This window comes from Cyrtonyx montezumae, unplaced genomic scaffold (genome assembly GCF_038088225.1).
Source record: "Cyrtonyx montezumae isolate F1298 unplaced genomic scaffold, pur_monq_1.0 scaffold_11, whole genome shotgun sequence".
Classification (NCBI taxonomy): Eukaryota; Metazoa; Chordata; class Aves; order Galliformes; family Odontophoridae; genus Cyrtonyx; species Cyrtonyx montezumae.
This window is the reverse complement of record NW_027071837.1, coordinates 16243606-16262396: the sequence shown is the minus strand read 5'-3', so window position 1 is coordinate 16262396 and position 18791 is coordinate 16243606. Positions and strand designations below refer to the sequence as shown.

The window sequence follows — 18791 nt, the reverse complement described above, 5'->3', positions numbered from 1 at the left end:
GGTCAAAAAAAAAAAAAAGAATTATTCATGTCCCCATTTGATTTAGAATTCCATTTTATGGCCCTTCTTTTTGTGTAAAATACTCGTTTGTAATATGCCAGGCAATTTTTAAATGTAACAGAAAAATCTTGAATTCCATAAAGTAAAATTTCACATTGGGAAACCCTTCATCTGGAAGTCCTTTAGGAATACGAGTCGCAAAATCAAAACCTCATTTCCCACCTGTAAATGCTTTGAAAGTTTTGTTTTATGTACAGCAGAGGAAAGGTAAGTTTTGTCTTTGGAACAGGAATGGAAACTAAATTTACAGTGTGCAAAACCAGAAATTCCAAGTCTGAATTTCCCCTGCTGGGATCCAACGAGCTCCCATAAAGCAGAGCCACCATTATCCCCGTCTGCTCTCGTTGGCATCTCATTTCGACAAGTTTCTATTTAAGATAGATGGCCTTAAGCTACAGCTATATATTTAACCAAGTCAAGAAGAAAATCGGAGTGAACCTCACTGACCTTTTATAGCTCAACGTATTGAGCAGACCTATTTAAGTTAACCAAGTTTCTGTACTGTTTGGGCTCGCACAAAATAATCTCAAAATAAAACCTCACACTCAGAGACTACCCCACATTTAGAGATAGGTTCCGCAGCCAAGCAGCATTTTTAAAGGAAAAAAATGCAGGCCCTGTAGCTGTGTCACTGTGTGCTTAATACGTGACAACATGTACTCTGCAGCAGCTGCACAATTCACAGCTGCAGGACCCTACAGACTGCAGCACAGGGCGGAGGACGAGCAGCTTGGCTGACCTGGTAAAACAACCTGCACAATGCACTAGGAAGAGGGCATTAATTAACAAGAGTGACGGAACGAAACTGAACTCAATATTGTGCTTTGGGCAAATCATAAATAAGCAAACACTAGCAAAGGCATTATTTTAGGCAAGAGACAACAGGGTCTTACAAACTTCCAAAAACACATTGTCTCAAGCAGGACAGCACTGGACGGGGAAAGGCATGCAACCAGAAGGACAAACTCTTCCTACGGCCAATGCTTTTTCACAGTTCTGCCTCAAGAAGGAGAGTGGTGGGCCCCAGGAGTACCAGTACCCAGCAGGTGACATCGTCAGCACCCCGAGCCACCACTTCTGAGACAGTTATACATGGAAGAGGCAAAAGCGATTGCGGGGTTGATGCTGGTCATCACGTTGGAGTCAGCAAACCAAAACAAACACACATTGTGATGTACTGAAACCAACGAACTAGAAACAAGCCAGAGGCAAAGAAAAGGGGCTTTTCTATATTAATTAAAGCCTGGGCTTGGTTTCTGCCCTGAATAATTAATAATAGAAGTCAGCAAGCACGCAACACAGGTATAGCAAAAAAACGTGCAAGTCAGCCAAATGACCTTCCAGCATTGGGCCCAAAGACTTCAAAAACAAGGGAAAGTTGCCTGAGGCAAGGAGCCAGCGTTCATCCTCGCTTTGCTGATGCAAATCCTCTTCACCTTGACAGCCATCCCTCGGTTCCAGAAGTGCTGTGGGTGACAGGGGCCAGAGCTGCACGCTCGGTGCCACCGCCAGCCACAGCTCCACATGGCCCCTATCGGAGGGCAGCCAGAACCACATGCCCACCAGCAGCACCATGACCCTGACCAAGGAGAGCCAGCAGTGCTCGAGGTGAACCGAGGTGACAAGGTGAAGCCTGGCACGGCCATGCCTGGGCAGGGCCTCCCTTTAGGCAGTCTGTGGGATTCACCACAACGCAGCTGCAGCCAGGCCAACGGAGCAGTACCTGCAGTGCCTCTTCAGCTACATCACAATGCTGTGCATTTTTAATTGCAATCTGCCCTTTATTTGTGCTTGCCGATTGCCTGAGGGCCCATGCAAAATTATTTATGAAGGTAGGTTGAAATCCTGGAGTATCCTAAACTCTGTGGGCATTGGAGCTGCTTTCAATTGGAGGTGAAGTTTAGCCGTGATTCCCCCTGCAGCCAACACGTGCGCTGCAAAGCGTGCAACATGCTCAAGCCCTCTGAGCAAAAGTCCCTGCTTCTGCAGGGAAGAATATTCCTCTCAGTGTAGCCTGGTAACACAGAAAGGATTCAGTGGCTCTCCCACCCCATTTTTGTTTTTAGAAGGGAGCTTTCTCTGCCTGCTTGACATTTTCACTTCCCTCTCATCTCCTCCGTAGCGGTTCCCTGTAAAAACCAGAGCCCCACGGACAGCACGAGGAGCACTGCAGCAGCACAGCCTGCAGCACCGTGATGGAGGCTGCTGCTGCGGCCCCTGAGACTGCCCCCAGAACTTTCAGAAAAATTCAGATCTCTCTCAATTTTGTCACACAAGATTTTTTTTTCCTCCCCAGACAGTACTCATTTTCTCTGTCCTATGGCTCTTCACAAAGTTCTCCCTGGGGGAAAAAAAAAGACAATAAATAAATAAATAAACAGATAGATAGATAGATAAATAAATAAATCTCTCAGCCCAGGTTTTAGCTAGCCAGGAACTGCCTGCTTGCTCTGGTAAGCACTGAGCCAAAGCCAGCGCGTTCCCAGGGGCACATCCCCTCTGCTTGGAAGGCATCGCAAGGATGTAGCTAAAGATCAGAGTTGTGGAGAACAGAACACTGCACAAGCAGCCCACCCTGCCCAACTGCAGCAGCATCCTTCTATCCAGCCTTTAAGTCCTGGCAAAGCTCAGGGGCTTTGCAAAAACTTCTTTTCTTTTCCTCTTCACCATCCTTCCTTCCCTCACTCACCATGCAAAGAAACTCAGCTTCACCAAGCTTATAACGTGCCTCCGCTGTGCTCTGGTTAAACCTTTCCATAACTTCAGAGAAGCTAATTATACCCCCAAAGCTCTGTGACTGCACAGAGCCAAGAAAACTCTATTTCCTTGGAAAGAGCTTGCTTACAGAGCACAGGAAGAGGTGGCTGTGAATGAACTGCATGCAGCTCCACGCATGCACACGGCTCCTGCGTTCCCCTTGTTAATGGTATCACTCCTTCAACATATGTGATATGCACTAAGATGCAATGCTGCAAGTTGGGTCAGGGGGTCTTTTTTCAGTTGGTAGTGCAATTAGATAAAAATAGAAATCACTTGATTAAAAGTTACAATCTCTAATTCTGAACACTCACACCACAGCCTGTTTTACACAAATCAGTCCACTGACTTCTTCCATTTAGCTCTCCCAGTGTCCAATGACTTCAAGTGCTAGCACCAACCCACACACCAAAGCAAGTTTAATAAAACCACATCCACTATGGTGCATGTTGTTAGTTGATGACTTGAAGTCACTGACCAGCAAATGAGGAGATGCAATCTGCTACATTAACGAGGACAAGACCTCCCACCCTGGTTTACTCTTCTTCAAATTTATCTCCTGCCCAGATAGAAGCATTAATTTATCTCATTAACAATAAGCTACAGCCGTCACTAAGGAGATCCCAACTGCTTTCGGGTTCAGAACAGATGACAGGAACACTGGAAGCCCTGATTTCATTACCGAACTTAGAAAGAAATGATACAAAGAATTATGTCCTAAGAGAGAAACAAGAATAATGCAGGGAACCACAGGAGAATTCGCAAAGCGTGTGAAAAACCCCATTTCCCTAGACAGCCATTCACCCACTTCCCAGAGAAGGAAGGAACCCGCCCCACCACCTCAAAACCCCAAATTACCCCCTCTGTCAAGAAACATTTTCACTAAAATCATACTACTTTCACTTTCTCGGCACCAAAACCCATGAAGAGGTTTTGAAGTCTGTTTACACAACAAGAAGTACTTTTACTTTTCTAATTAGGCAGCTATTAACTGACACACAGAGCAATCACACCAGCATATGAAGTTCTGCTATCAGCAAAATCTAATTAAAAGAAGAGCTTAAGATTTCCCCAAGAAAAACAAATTAATCATGATAACATGCTTTTAAATCAACCAAATGCAGAAGTCAGGGGGAGCCTTTAAAATTTCTCTGAATCGACATTTGCTCTACTGATGCCAGAGTCGTTTAGAACATTCAGTAAGAGCGCAGCTTCAAGCTGCTCTGCCATTACCCTGCTATGAAAACCTACCAGAGATACTCCATGAAGCTGAAGTTAGATCCTGCATCATTCTTCCACTGTTACGTAAGCAAAATAATTGTTTGAATGTTTAGAAGTTGTTGTTCAACATTTCCAACATGTCTAAAGCACCTGCACTGAATACATCTTATCTTCAGATCATTTTTTGTTCTTTTCTTGGTATAAACGTGGTTTGACGCAGTGCTGTAAGCACAATGAGACAAAATTTAACAGGTTAATTCAGCATGTTAGCAGCGCTTTTGGAATAGCAACTGAGAGCAGAAAATGTGACTGTGCCAAAGACCATGGATAAAAGCAGTATAATAACCTTGATGTTGGGGTCCTATACCAAATGCTAGGAACCTTATTTTGTCTTGCCAGCAAGCAGAGTGAACTGTAATGGGGTCTCGGCCTCAGTGTCTGCTCCGAGAAAGACAAGCTGGCAGAGATACTGGTGGCTTGCACCAGCCTTCACGGACACGACAGGACAAGAGATGCTGGAGACCTTCAGCATCCCCCCAGAACTCGGACCAGTTTTTTTCTGGCAGAAGCACCCTCCCTATATTCCTGATCAAGCACGATCAATTTCCTTGAGACAAAATCAGTTTGTTCTAATTGCTTAAAAGTATGCCTGCTTTCCCCTTATACAGGGAGGAAGACAGGCTGCTACCATTTCAGCTGAATCATACACATTACACAGCACTGGGACTGGGTCTCTCCATCTCAACAAAATTGCCCTCAAAAAAAAGTACCTGTAAAATACGTGCATATGTATTTATTTCCATGTTCATTTTTTCCCAGCTTTCAGCCAGAGTAGCAGATTTGTTCTTGGACCCTTTGGACAAAAGGAAGCTACTGGTTTCCATCTCAGCCCTCGGACATAGGTGGTACAGATCCTGGAAAAGCAGCAGCGTGAAGAGAACATGCAGCTCTTCAAATGCCAAGGGCCAGGTAAATCCTGCATAGGAGGGAATGTGCCAACAGGATCAGCTGCAAAAAAGCCCGAACAGGCAGGGCAGGGCTGCAATGACCGACGGACATCTGGACAGGCAATTCTAGGTCTTCAGATGTAGAAAAAGCTACTCTGTGTGAGCAGCCAGCTGATACTTGGGCTCCTTTGTACACTGAGATCCCAATGTCCACAAATAATCACAATTACTGTTCTGGGTGATCACTGTTTTATCACAATAACTTCAAACAAGTCCTTAAGGACGGGCTACGGCCTTCAAATAAGCACTACTAAAGTACTCCTGGTCCTCTGTTCAGCTGAAGCACCCAAGAGCTTCAGTCAAAAGCAAGAGAGAGACGGTGCCCATCCAAGAGAACTTACAGATAAATGAGTCAAGCACTTCAGAGGCAGTTTTATCAGCACGTGGACTTGACAAAAGATAGCTGCTTACTGATACAGTCAAGCTCTGTTTTAAGATCTCATTCAGCCTTCCAGGGACAAAGGCTGCTTCACAGGGAGAAAGTTCAGCTAGTGACCACGGCAGCTTTGTTTCTTTATGCCATATCTAACAGAGAGTTTCCAAGGATAACTGTTGTTGTGAAATGTATTGATTTGTTCCTCAGAAGCCTAAGGATGCCTGAGGAATTGCAACTGGGGTTTCCTCCAAATGATTAGTCTTCAGAATTAAAACAGAAACATATTACTCTTCTCTTGCGGCTACAAAACTTCACTTAAAATTCCTATTATGTATTTGGAAACAACACCGTGGCATCCGAACGGATTAGCATTAAAGGGCCTTTCAAGCAGAGGCACTGAAGCACAGCATGGCAGAACCCAGCCTGCACTGAGCCACGGCTGCTTTGTTAAAGTACAGCCAAGGCACGACGTGAGGGGGCTTCTGCTGCTGCATCTACTGCATTGACAGGCTCGTCTTGTTCTAACCAAGAGCCAGATCCCTACAGAATCCACATCAATGCAATCTGCATCATGATACAGCCCAAAAAAGACAAAGATTCTTCCTGAGGATTGACCATCTCACTTGTTGCAGGGCCCCAGGTGGTAGCAGGGCAGGGAGCTGCTGGAGCCCACATGCACTGATTGCTTGGTTTCTTCACCTCAGCAATCTGCAGCAGGCATCAAATTATACTGGCAGGGAAATTTAAGCTCCAAAATGCTTCAGATTTACAGAGTACAAACATCCAATTAAGTACCCATTACTTAAATTATAATTGCTGTCCATTTGCATGCACGACAGAGGCAGCTACGTGTGGCAGGCGGGTCAATGGGAGGTGCCAGCAGCAAGTGCCAGCACAACTGGGCACCACGGTAAGAACTGTGTTGTTGTAGGCTAAACAGGCAGGCACTGCTGCTTGATCCTGTGGGTTACAGGGTAATTAGCTTCTGAGTAACTGAAATCAATGGATGTTTTGCAGAATCACACCAAACAAGCAGAAGCTTGGCACGCAGATGGGAGAAAACAGTCCCACTGCTACACAGTTGTGTTTGTTAATTCCTAGTTTAATTCCACCAACTTCAAAAGCTGTGCAGCAGGAGGAAAAAAAACATAGCCTAGGGTTACTAGTAAACCCAATCAAATTACCCTGCAATTTGACAGCTAAAATGAAACGCTGTTCCTCCTGCCTCACCACCTCCACTGCAGAGCCCTCCTCTCTCCCAGCAGGATGAACCCTGCCACCTCTGAGGCACTCATGGAGTCCCATCACTATGTAAGTCTCTCTGTTTCTTTGGAAATCATATCGCCTCATGATTTCTCATCTCCTCACTTTTCCATCAAGCCAGATCTACAATCAGGTAAACGTTTTACGCAGTTATCTCCCACAGCCCAGTCTTAAAGGAAACAGCCTCTTACACAGGAAAGCTGACACGCTTACAACTCCACAGACTGGGTGAGGAGAACATCTTGCTAACAGACAGCAAGAACTACAAGATGGGTTCAAACTCTGCTGAGGTGCAGCATGAAAAAACAGTGCTCAAGGGAAGGATGGAGCAGTTCAGTGATATATTGAGAAGGGGAAGCAGAGAGCAAGTCAGCCATCTGACAATAAGTCTCAGTTATGATCACCTCTGAATTCCAAATCCAGCTTTGCTCCCAGCAGAGCCCTTCCCAGGCCATGCAGCCCCAGCAGTACTGCAGGATTGGCAGCAATGAGGCAGAGCTGCCCCTGCCTAGCACTAACAGAAGGAATCCAGACCAGGAAATATGGTTTCAAGTAAACTATTAAAAAACCGCATGCAGATAAGCACATGAGAAAGAATGAAAAGCAAAATCCTGTACGTATTCCAAACCAAAATTAAATCCCACCCTCGATGCAACACATGGGTAAATGAGCTACAGAGTAAGTGAAATTTCAAGTCTCTTCTTGCAAGGTAACTTTTCCAGAAACAGTAAATTATTTTGAGAATTTATCATAACCTGCTACCAGCAGAAATATGAAAACTAAATAAATTGATGAAAATGCCCTTACCGAATGATATTTACCAAGTGACACCGTTCCCTCTGCTATTCGTAGCAAGCTCAGTCAGAGTAAGGACAGGTTTGCCTTATTAGTATAACTCTCTGCCTGTGTGTTTTAAATACCTTGAAGCACAGTACCATCTGTGTGTAATCTACTAATGAGCTACTGCTTACACTGAAGAAGGCCAGCCAGCTAACACTAATTACTCAGATGGAGGCTGCCTAATTTTTAGGCAATTAATGAGCCCCTCTGACTTCATAGAGAAGCTTCCTCTGCTTAGTTCTCCAGATATATTATTGGAGATCCTCATCTGAAGAAAGTTTCTTCAAGAAGAAAATAAGAAGGGAGTGAGACATAGCCCAGCCACACAGAGCAGGGGCTGAACCCTGCTGCCAGGGACAGGAGCAGATGCTGCTGGGACCAGCACAGCTTTCATGGGAACAGCAGCTACCAGAGAAGCACGCTGTTCAACCCACTCCATCATTACAGACTGTTTGGGGCACTAAGATAACTCTATTAATGCTCAGAGAGTAAAATAGCCAGAGCCATGCTTACGCGAGAGCTTCACTGGCTTTACTCCCCTTGCCTCCCAGTCGCTTGGAAAAGCCTAACAGTGAGAATCCCCAAACGCTGCACGGTCACTGAACATCTAAAAAGAAGACTGACTGCTCCATTCTCTGACTGATGAGGTTTTAATAAGCTGGCCTTAAGGGGTTATTAGGTTATGCAAAAATAGAATCCCCTCTTCTGATATTAAAAAGTATGTCTTAGTAACCTAAACAAAGTTTAAGGAGATGGAAATTACCTTTTACAGCTCCCTGTTGGAAGGAGCTGTAGTAAAGCACAGAATGTGTAATAAATTATCACAGTAATTATATTGATAGTGCACAACTTCCACGTACACAATGAAAACATTAACGTTTTTCTCATTAACATCTCATTTTTACAATGCATCATGCACTACAATTAGGGAAAGGGCAGCATTATGTGCAAGAAAGGATGTACTTGTCTTGCACAAGCCTGGAGAACATGCCATCTCCAATCACAGCAAGGAAACTCACAGAGGAGAGCTTTCACCCAGCAGCAAAACACCCACCTGCCTTGAGGATGCCTATATTTACACAACAGCAAGGGTCTGAAAGTGACACTTTATGTTGACCTACATCAGAAATCAGCCAAAACACTTCAGCTTACAGTCTGCTCCAATAAAGCTGAGACACTCTGCTCCTAAACGTAGTTTCTACTGTAATCCCAATTTGCCTAAAACGACACATGCCATTTTGAATAGAAATGTCACATCCAAAATGCCACTAATGATATTTACTTTCTTCCCCACAGTTTTGACTGTCTAAAATCTGTGTATTTTCCCAACAAACCATGCCTTGTGCCAGCAATTTGCAATGAGACACGGGCGAGCTGGTTCAGAGCACACTGCCCACCTCAGGGCCCCAGAGACCCCAATCCATCTGCACCCAAAGAAGCCTGGGAGAGCCAGCTGCACTCCCTGCCTCAGTTTTCAGACCTCTTCTACAGGTAAATTAGGAGATATGACACAGGAAACTGTATCCAGAACCAGTAGATCCCAACCATTACATGCTCAAGGTCTTACAGCTGCTTCATCTACACCCATATCCAGGACTGGAGGTCCCGGCCTTCAGCTCCTGACTGCCCCGGATGCAGAGCCCAGGAACAACCCTGCTGTGATTCATGTCCCAGCAGCTTCCCACTGCCTATTAAATATACCCACCTCAGGGAGCTTCAAAATGAAATGGCATCACTGAAAAATAAATTTCAACCAGCTCTATTCTGCAGAATGTGATCTTTCTGCATTTTACCATTAGCTCAAAGACACCAGAATGATTGTACCTCACATTACCCTCCCTCTTCCAGGCCCACCCATTATTTATTTTGCTGAAAATGTAAGACAGCAAAAGCACACGAGATAGCTTTGCACGCTGATCCAAATAACCTCAGGACCAGAGAGTAAATCAGCAACAAAACAAAACAAAAGCCTTTATCAGGAACACGCACTTTCTGCTGCCTCATGAAAAATCTGACCTGCTATATTAACATCATATTAAGTCAGTTCTACCTTCAGCATTCTGGACAAAATCTATCAGCTCTCAAACAATAAAGCAAAACCTGTGCAACTACTGTGTACTCAATCTTGACATGTGGATGAAAGAATCAGCATTTCTTTAAACAAAAAACATCCAGATAGACTATACACCACTGTTTCCTTGGAGAGAGCTGCTTTAAGCTATTTGCACACCTGACTGCAGCCTTCTAGTTCCCTCTACCTCTAAAAATCTAAAGGCAGACAGTGGGCAAGCACAGATGCAGCGCAGAGCAGCTCAGATGCAGATGGCTGAGGACTGACAACACCTTATGGCCAGCAATGGTTGTTTAGGTCAGAAGAGCAACGGAGGCACAGATTTCTGGGTTTCTTTTCATAAACTAGTCTCCCTGGAGACTTGAGGCATCCCCAAGGCTCACAGTCCCTCAGGCATTTGATGTGCCATTTCAAAAATCTTAAGTGGTGTTTGCTCCTACGTGCCCCAGTACAAATTGTGAGGATGGTTTAGAGCCAATATGCACAATACACTTGTGGCATTCAGAGGAAAAAGCTATTCTGCCATAGCTGGCTTTCTGCACTAGCTTTAGCATAACTTCTCTGCTCCTGCCCCACCACTGGCTTTGGTTTTTGTTTGTTTGTTTGTTTGTTTAAATCACCTGTAGAACTGAAGACACTAACATAAAAGACACTTACTCATATCATGGCAGTAGATGTTTTCCTAAAATATGAAGAAGTCCCATGAGATCTCTAAAAAAACCTTCACAAGGCAGGGAGGCACTGTTAGAAAACAAAGTGCAAAAATCATACTGCCATCACACTTAAAGCCTCTGCCACACAGCCTTAACAAGCATTCCCATAGGACATGTGGTTACTGGCTGCCAAAACAGCAGGTAAGAGGGATATATAAAACACTGTGCTTCAAACAGCTGCCAGAAACACCACCGTGGTGCCTCCCTTCGTGCCCCGGAGTGGGAACACAGAAGGCCAGTGAGAGGGCATGGCTGGCAGAGGCTGGCATGGGGCAAGTCATGGTGCGGGCTGCTTAGTCGCCTCCTGGAAGAGCCAGGTGCTCAGGTTAGAAGTTTAACTTTTTCCACTAGTCTCCTTCTTCAGAGGGAAACCCTGAAACCAAAATTCAACCTACTGTATCTTTTTACATCAGTATGTATTATAAGTGCTAATCACACTCTTTCTAAAAAGGAATCAATTGGATTCGAAAGGGTTAGAGATGAATAAAATGTACACTCCAGAGGTGACAACAAGCTTAGATTTTGCTTTCAACTCACAGATGGGTAATCATTTCTGCTTCAGCAAGTAATACCAGCATGACAACAACCTCACAGAGCTCTATATACTAGCATTTCCATATACTGAAAACAGTTCCTTACTACTTCACAGGTCAACAACTCAAAACACTCAACTCCACACCTTCAGAGAGAGGGCATCTCTGATGTTTCTTTTACTATTTGTAAAAACGAGTCCTCCAAACTTAAATGCTGAAAAATAACCAAAACTGCACCATCTCGTTTCTCCTTTCTATTGCTACTTGCCATAATGACCCCACGTCTCCTCAGTCACAGTTTTATTGCTTGCTGCTTCCACAGATCACTCACAGCCAGAACAAAGAAAAGCAACTGAAGGGACTACTGCTACATCGCAGGGACTGCCCGCTGCACAGTGAAGCACACTTCAAACAAGTGCAGTGCTGAAAGTAACGTAGAGAAAGCTCCATAAACTCAGTGGACAGAGATATGGGAACATACGTTAACGCTCATACGTAGTTCAATTTAAGGAGCCTCATTTGTGTTCATTTAATTACACACAGTCCATAATGAGTGCTTTAGACACATAAGCCATTTACACGGACCCACGCACACAGAGCTATACTGGATCGGGAGCTGACTCCAACCTAAGCCCAACATCACAGCATCACTGCAGCATCACATGTTCACAGCCCTGGCACCCTCCTGGGTGACCCCAGAGCCTCTGCACCACTACAGCTCCCAAACATGGTGTTTTATGCTTGGGGCATGGATGCAACTGATCCTACAGGAAATCAAAGGCAGCAGGGAGCACAGCTTGAGGGCATACCTGCTCTATTCTAGAGAAGGGCCTGAAATAACACACTTACCCTACTCACAGATCACATGTGCAGAGCAGCACAATGGCTTCTGGTCCTAAAGAGGTTGAGAAGAATATGTGTCAAGGCCCCAAAGCCAGGAACAGCCCTCGAAACGCAGCTGCTCCCTCAGACAGACACCCACTGGGCAGCGAGGATGGCTGCTAGCAGTGCTGGGCTGCTGCATGCCCACTGCCCCCAGCCCCATGCCCACACCGTGGGAACTCTGCCTCCAGGCTCAGTGTCCTGGCATCCAACTTAGACTTCAGGACAAACGGTCCCTGCTCCCCTCACAAGCTGCAACCTCAGGTCCTCTCCTGAGCCATCAGATCTGCTCCTCTGAAGCCCTTCCTCTCTTCCTGAAAAACTCAGGTTCTGCAGATGTGAACCTCTACTCCATAGATGAATTTTCCTGACACCAGAAAAAGAGATGCAGAGGAGCAGAAGCCATTGCTACTGCCTCTGCAGGTGATGGTAAGATGACACAGTTGCCTTTTTTCCCCTCCAGGTCTTACACAGCAAGGTGTAAAATTAAAAATAAATAAATAAAAGCCTGTCTAGCACTATATTCCCAAATCCAGATGTACTGAAGGCTGCTCCCAACACGCAGTGTGCTACAGTAGCTCACTGGAAGGAAGATCCACCACCTCTGTGCTGCAAATGGCAGATGAGTTCAAAGAGGTTGCTGAGCTGCCCAGCTCCTTTTCTCTTTTTTAAACAGCTAAGTGAAAGGAGACTCACTGGGGCCAGCAAACACGCTCACTGCATCCTGGGTAAGTCGGCAGCTGCATTATTTATCATTTCACTCAAACATTACATAAGACAGACCTTCAAAAAAAATTTGTTCTTTCTCTTGTTCACAAAAAACACAGCAGAACAACTGCCCCTGTCCCTCAGGATGGTTTGCTTCAGAATAAGGGCAACGACCCATACCTTCAGAGGCAGAAATACTGAAAGCTCTTCCAATTTCTATTTAAGATCTTAAAGAAAGCAAAGCAGACACCTTGATATATATTTTTTTCCATTTCATAGAAGCCTCATTTTGATCCCAAATAAAGGCATAGGGTTGGAAAACCTCTCTGTCATGGAGGTGTGCCTAGTAGAGGCTCAGACAGAGTAATACTGCAGCTGGACGCAGAGCAGCCATCCACAGCTGACAGGAAACCTTCTGCAGAAGGGCAAGAGTATAGATTTTTAACTGAGGAAATGACATTTCTTTCATCTGCCTGTTACTTCCCTCATCCCTAAAGATCCTACCTTTGTAATTTACCGCTGTCTGAAACAATTTAATTGCCTCCATTCATTTTATTCAGATACAGTTGTGGTTTCTCTTTTGGGAAAGGAGTCTGGCTTTAATATTTAAATATCAGCTCAATATTTTAATTGTTTTAATTATACATGAGCTCATTTTAAATGAGCGTAATAGCTAAAAATTTGCGTGTTTAAACAAGTTCAATATTTATACCCTGTCAGGCTGAGGTCACTACAAATACCCAAACCACCTGCAGATCCTTTCCTGTTCTTCTCTATGCATCTCTCTTCCTCTCCAGCAGCAAGGCGCGCGTCTGAGCGCTGCCAGCTGTCACCCAGGCCTGTCCTGCAGCCACGTCTCCGTCTGTCCAGGGCAGAGGAAGCCAAGGCTGAGGCTCCCTCCTCGAGGTGCACTGAGTACCCGTGCTGTGCAGCTTGCTGAAGCCCCCAAGACATGCCTGAACACTGCGGCGTGTTCCTCCCCTCCTCCCCTGATACGAACTGAACAGATGGAGTGGAGCCCCGAACCAGTGGGGCTTTACGCTCCTGCCTTGATGACAGCTTAGAGCAACATCCATCTTGACTTTTTTTGTTTGCTGAGGCTGTGAGTAAGTTACAATCTTCAGAAAAAAAAGCAAAGGGTTGGTGCACATTGATCACTGCTGCCAAACTCCCATTTCCTCTATGTTATTGCATTATTTGCAGAGAAGAAAAGCTGAAAACCTCTTTCACACTACTCATATCTCGGAAAATGGGAGAATTCATAGCCGTGCATTTTACATGATGGGCAGAAGTTGCCTCTTTGGGCAGATGCAATTGCCAACAAAAACCAAACAACTGCATGAGCACCGTGCAGCTCCTCTAGGGGCCCATTCCAGCAGGGGAGATGGACTTTTAAGAGTAAGGCATTATATATATGAGATATCCCATTCCAGGCACAAATCCACACATCACCTCTGAAGCAGAGGCAGCTCCACTTCCATGTGCACTGCAGTTTTCAGAGCCAAAATGATCCGACAGCAATACCAGAAAAAGAAGTGATCTTCACAGAAGGGAGCAAGGGGAAATCCCAGGCTAGAGCAAAGACAATCAGTAGGAAAGTGAAGGGCTCCTGACACAATGCAGCGAAGACAAGAAACTCTGGCTCTGCAGCTTGGAGAACACAGCAGCACCAAGCCTGAGCCAATTAAGCTCCATCAAGCTGGAGTAAGACTCCTCCCAGCTCAGCAGCCAGAGTACAGAAGCCTCAGGGGTGCCTGCCCATGCTCCAGTGCACAAGGCAGGCATGCCCTCTGGAGCTCAGGCATGCTGAGAGAGGGTGTTTTAGCTCAGCAGATAAATACAGCAACAATAAATGGCATCAATTATTCACTAATGGAATTATGCCCAGTAAGTCAAACAGAATGTATAATCTGAAAAATCTTTTGCTTAAGAAATGCAATGATTTTTAATTGGTTTTATATCCCCTGCTACGAGTACTCCAAACGCTATATACAGAAGGCTTGAGAAGAGAAGTTGCTTAATCAGATTAAAAGGAAATCCCTACCAGCTGGGAACCTAACAGCTCCCACATCCTCAGTTTATTTGTATAACCTCCACCTGGAAAGCCTTTTCAGGTTGTTACTAGGGCTGCAGTCCCAACGTTAGCTGTTTGCTGGGTTTCACTTCTCAAAGCAGGCAAGAAGGATGATCTGCAGCTTTCCAAAAAGCTTCTTAATATTAAGAAATGCTTGTGAAACTTAAATCAACATTACATTCACACAGATGCTCGAGGCAAAGTATTCTGTCCCCACCACAAACAGTAATCATTACGCTGTAGACATGACAGTTTTCTTTTGGAGCACCTGGAAGCTGCTGCGTGCAAAGAAGAATCTGACTAGCATAATTAAATTAGCTCACCTATTTTAATTATTTTGGCACAGCATCTGAAGTGGGAAGAAGCCAAATTTACTGTGGTTTCTGTGTCATTATTGCAGCATTCTGTAGCCCCCACATGCATTCCTGTTAGTCGTCTCCAGAAGGAAGCGAGAACAGCTGAGTCTATAATGAAGGGCAAGTAAAGCCACCTGAGACCGTTTATTTCAGTTTTGGCTGGTGGGTTTGTTGTTTGTTTTTTTTTGCTGTTTCCTCAGCAGACTTTAACTCTACACCTCCAGCTGGAACCATTTTGCCACCTCCTCCTCCACGTCCCTGGCCTCTGCTGCCGTCCATCTCCTCGGTGCCTCCTGCCTGTTGGCCAGCCCTTGTGTTTCATCTGTATTTGCTATCTGGAGTTCACACCCTCAACCTTCTCCCCCTTAGATTTTCATTCCATGACTTCAAAAATACGTTTGCTCCATCAGCCTCTGCCAACCGTCTTTCTAGCCAAACCCCTGTTCTCTTGCAGGCAATTCCAGTTTGACTGACAGAGCACTTCTGGACACAGTGCTCTCCTCTGCACTGTCAGGGAAGCCTCTGCAGTAGCTGCACACAACACTGCACCTTCTCCATTGCTCCACCCCGAGTCCCGTTCAACTTCACCCCTTGAGAGTCTCCCTACCTTTTAAACAAGATATAATGGATTATGTGGTACTGCACACGCACTAATCAACTTTGTAATTGCTCTTGTACTCAACACCAATTACAATTTTTGTCATTCAGGCTGTAATTCGACGTACTGCTCAGAAAGATGCCAGTCTACATAAGTCAAGGAAGACACGCGCACCCCAATTTTGCTGGTTTATTGCCCTAGTAGCCCGAATCTGTCTTTATCATCAGCATCAGCACTTTCCATGCACTGCTTCACACGGCTCTACAGAAGTGTCTGCACAGCTTCCCGTCCTCTTTTATGGATGCTCACCAGCTCAGACATCCCAGAGCTGACAGCCAGCAGGACACAGCACTGCACTGCCCACCCCGAGCACAGCTCCACACGTCCTGCCTGTGCAGTCGTTTGGGCACCCCACCCACCCAGCCCCCTGCAGCTAACCCACTATCAGATGTGCTGCCATTCTGAACAGCTGTACACAAATAACCACAGTCACTTTCCCATTCTCACTGTCCTGTATCAAAAACTTCATTTATAAAAAAATCAAAAGCCACAGAACCCAGCATCAGTGTGGTACCATCACCCCACTGAGCAACGAGGCTGTTTCCTTTGTCTGCATCCATCCACTGTCTCCAGACTTATACTCAAACACAAAGAGTTAAAACTCAGAAGCTTCTCGAGTGCCTGCTCCTTCCCAACACAGCACCCAGAGAGGCCCCAGGCAATCAAGTGACAGTACTTCCTATCTAAAGACCCCTTTCAGAAAGGGAGTCAAATTATCAATTTTGCTTCAAGTGCTGAAACTACAGAAACAGAAATTGTGTTTCACACACTATGTACTGGAAGAAGAAAATAAAAATCAATAGTTTGTTCCACGCAGCAATCTAAAAGTCAGCACAAGAAAGAATGAATATTAAAAGGTGAAAGCCGACTACATGATCACATACTTGCAAAGAAACTATTCTTACTTTATGTGCTTTTTCCCCTTCATCTTATACCGAATGTACACTAGCTCAACTAAATGAAAAGAACAAACTATTCACTGCTGTGGGCTATATTTAGCCATAAGCAGGCTAACATATTAAAGCATTTTTCCCACCAGTACTCAACCTGAATTGATACTGTCAACAGCTGCCAATAACACAAGGCATTCTGCAGAGTCAGTCAGAGAAAGCAGCTAAAAAGAATACTGCACTAAAATATAATTAAAGGTAAACTATCAGCTGAACGACGCTCTAACTGCAGGCATTTTATTTCTACAGATGTGTACTTCTGATACAGGAGATGCAAAGGCCCTTCCTTGCAGCCAGTGGTATTGCCTGGCATCAGTGAATCAAGGCAGCTCAATTACACAGGTTATGGCTCTCATAGGGGCTCCCATCCAGGTCAGTAATAGCAGTTTTCTAAAATAAAAGCACCACTGCACTTAGCAGGCTTCAGTTCATGCTCCACACTGTAGCCAAATCCTAATTTCTGTGCCTGCTCTCACAGAGCAAACAGGGCTCACAGCAACCACGACAAAAGACTGCAGACTACTTTGGTTTAGCCATATCCATTCATACCTCCATTGAGCTCAGTTAGAAAGAATTCAGCCTTGGACCTGGAGATTCACAAAGTAACATTTCCCAGCCTGGGATGGGAAATGTAGTTTTTTTATTACGGACAGATCAAAAAGTCTTTTCCTCCTTTTTCAAAAAAAAAAAAAAAAAAAAATTAAACTTGGCCACACCAACTAAGCCAGTAATTTCTGTTTGTACTGCATGTAGCATGCGAGTGTAAGAGAGCAGTACCTTCATACAGGGAACCCATGCAGGGCAGATGCTCCATCACAACAGGAGTTATTTCAAGAGGGCAGCACCATGCCGGTTACCCGTCCGTGTACGTAAGGCCAACCACGCTGTGTAACGCTGGAGCTAACCCACCTGCCTGCCCAGGTCCCTGAGATTACCTGAGAAAGGCAAATCACTCTGCATTACGTTGTTCCCCCTGAGCAGGGAGAGCTGCTCAGAGCAGCAGTCGCTTTGCGCTCAGAGAACGAACGGTGGAGCATTACCTCGGTCAACCACCTGTCCCAAAGAGGGGAGGCAGTCCAACGCCTCCTTGAGGTATTCTGTTCCTATAGGTGTGCTTCAAAAGCAGCTATAAACACCAACCGGTTCCTATTGCCTCACACTGCCAGAATATTCACTTCCCTCTACCCGGGGAAGTTCTCCCCAGTTAAGCCCACGTACGATCACACATACAGCTGGCATGACTTTCTGGGAGCTGCCCTTCCAACGTGCAGTAAAACATCCAGGAAAATCATCAGGAACCACATTCACAGTTAAAACCTATTAGCGTGGCCACAGAGTGGATTTTAAAGCAACGCCAAATTCATCTCTACTTTAACGGGCCCTCAATCAGGTCTTTTTTTTTTTCCTTATTTTCTTTTTCCTTCCCTTAAGAAAACACAAGGACATTCTGGGATAGCTTAAGTCACATCAATAGAACATTACAGTGATAAAATTCATCCCATAACATCTGGTAAGCAGATCGTTGGACTTTTTTCTTTTCCCAGAAGAGAACAAGTATATATGCAAAACAAAAAGCAGCCATTTAAAGTACTTGTTTCAATCAGCACTGTCCAGATCCAAAAGTAAAAACATTTTTCTGTGACTTACCAGAATTTCTCTTCGACACAAGCTTCAAATTCATGCTGACTACAGTACAGATCACAAGAACCAAGAGAACAAGAGGCTTCATCCTTCACACTCTTTGGCAGCTGAAATGCAAACACAGTATGAAGTCTGAATCACAGGTCTCCACCACAGCAATGCAGCAGCTACAATTAAACATTTCTCACAGGGCCATTATAGGTCAGTGCTTAACTTAGTGACATCTGGGTTTGTTTTAACGCAGACGAAGGAAAACACCGCAGCTCAAAGCAGCTGCCAATGAATAATTTACCTCTGAGTACCACACAAAAGGTTGCTGTTTTGGTTTTTTAAATGATATTTTGAAAACATTGTTTTGCTTAAAACAAAACAAAAAAAAAAACAAACTAGGACATATCCTCATTTGAAACAATATGAGTTTAATCTGACGGATTTCTGTATGTTGTAGAAGATGAATCACAACAATTCGTTTTCATTCATACTTTAAAAGAACGCTTCACATTGTTTGGGAAAATGTAAGAGCAGGTTACTTGCTTCATTTCTCCTAGAAACCTTATTTTCCCCACTGGCGACCTTGTACAAGCTCCTACAATGAAACGACGCCATTCCAGAAATTTCTCCTATAAAATGAAGTAAAGACAGCTGAATGAAGCCCAGAAATCAATGAAACCAAGTCTCGAG

General features: G+C 44.7%; 1 protein-coding gene across 1 annotated transcript in view; it reads right to left on the bottom strand.

The window, feature by feature from the left end:
• Window positions 1-18199, bottom strand: part of IL1RAPL2 (interleukin 1 receptor accessory protein like 2) — a 307099-nt gene extending 288900 nt beyond the window's left edge. The window contains exon 1 of the mRNA XM_065729724.1: window positions 18117-18199. Coding sequence (XP_065585796.1) covers window positions 18117-18198 — 82 coding nt within the window. The 5' untranslated portion in view covers window position 18199. The remainder of the gene's footprint in view (window positions 1-18116) is intronic.
• Window positions 18200-18791: the final 592 nt, after the last annotated feature.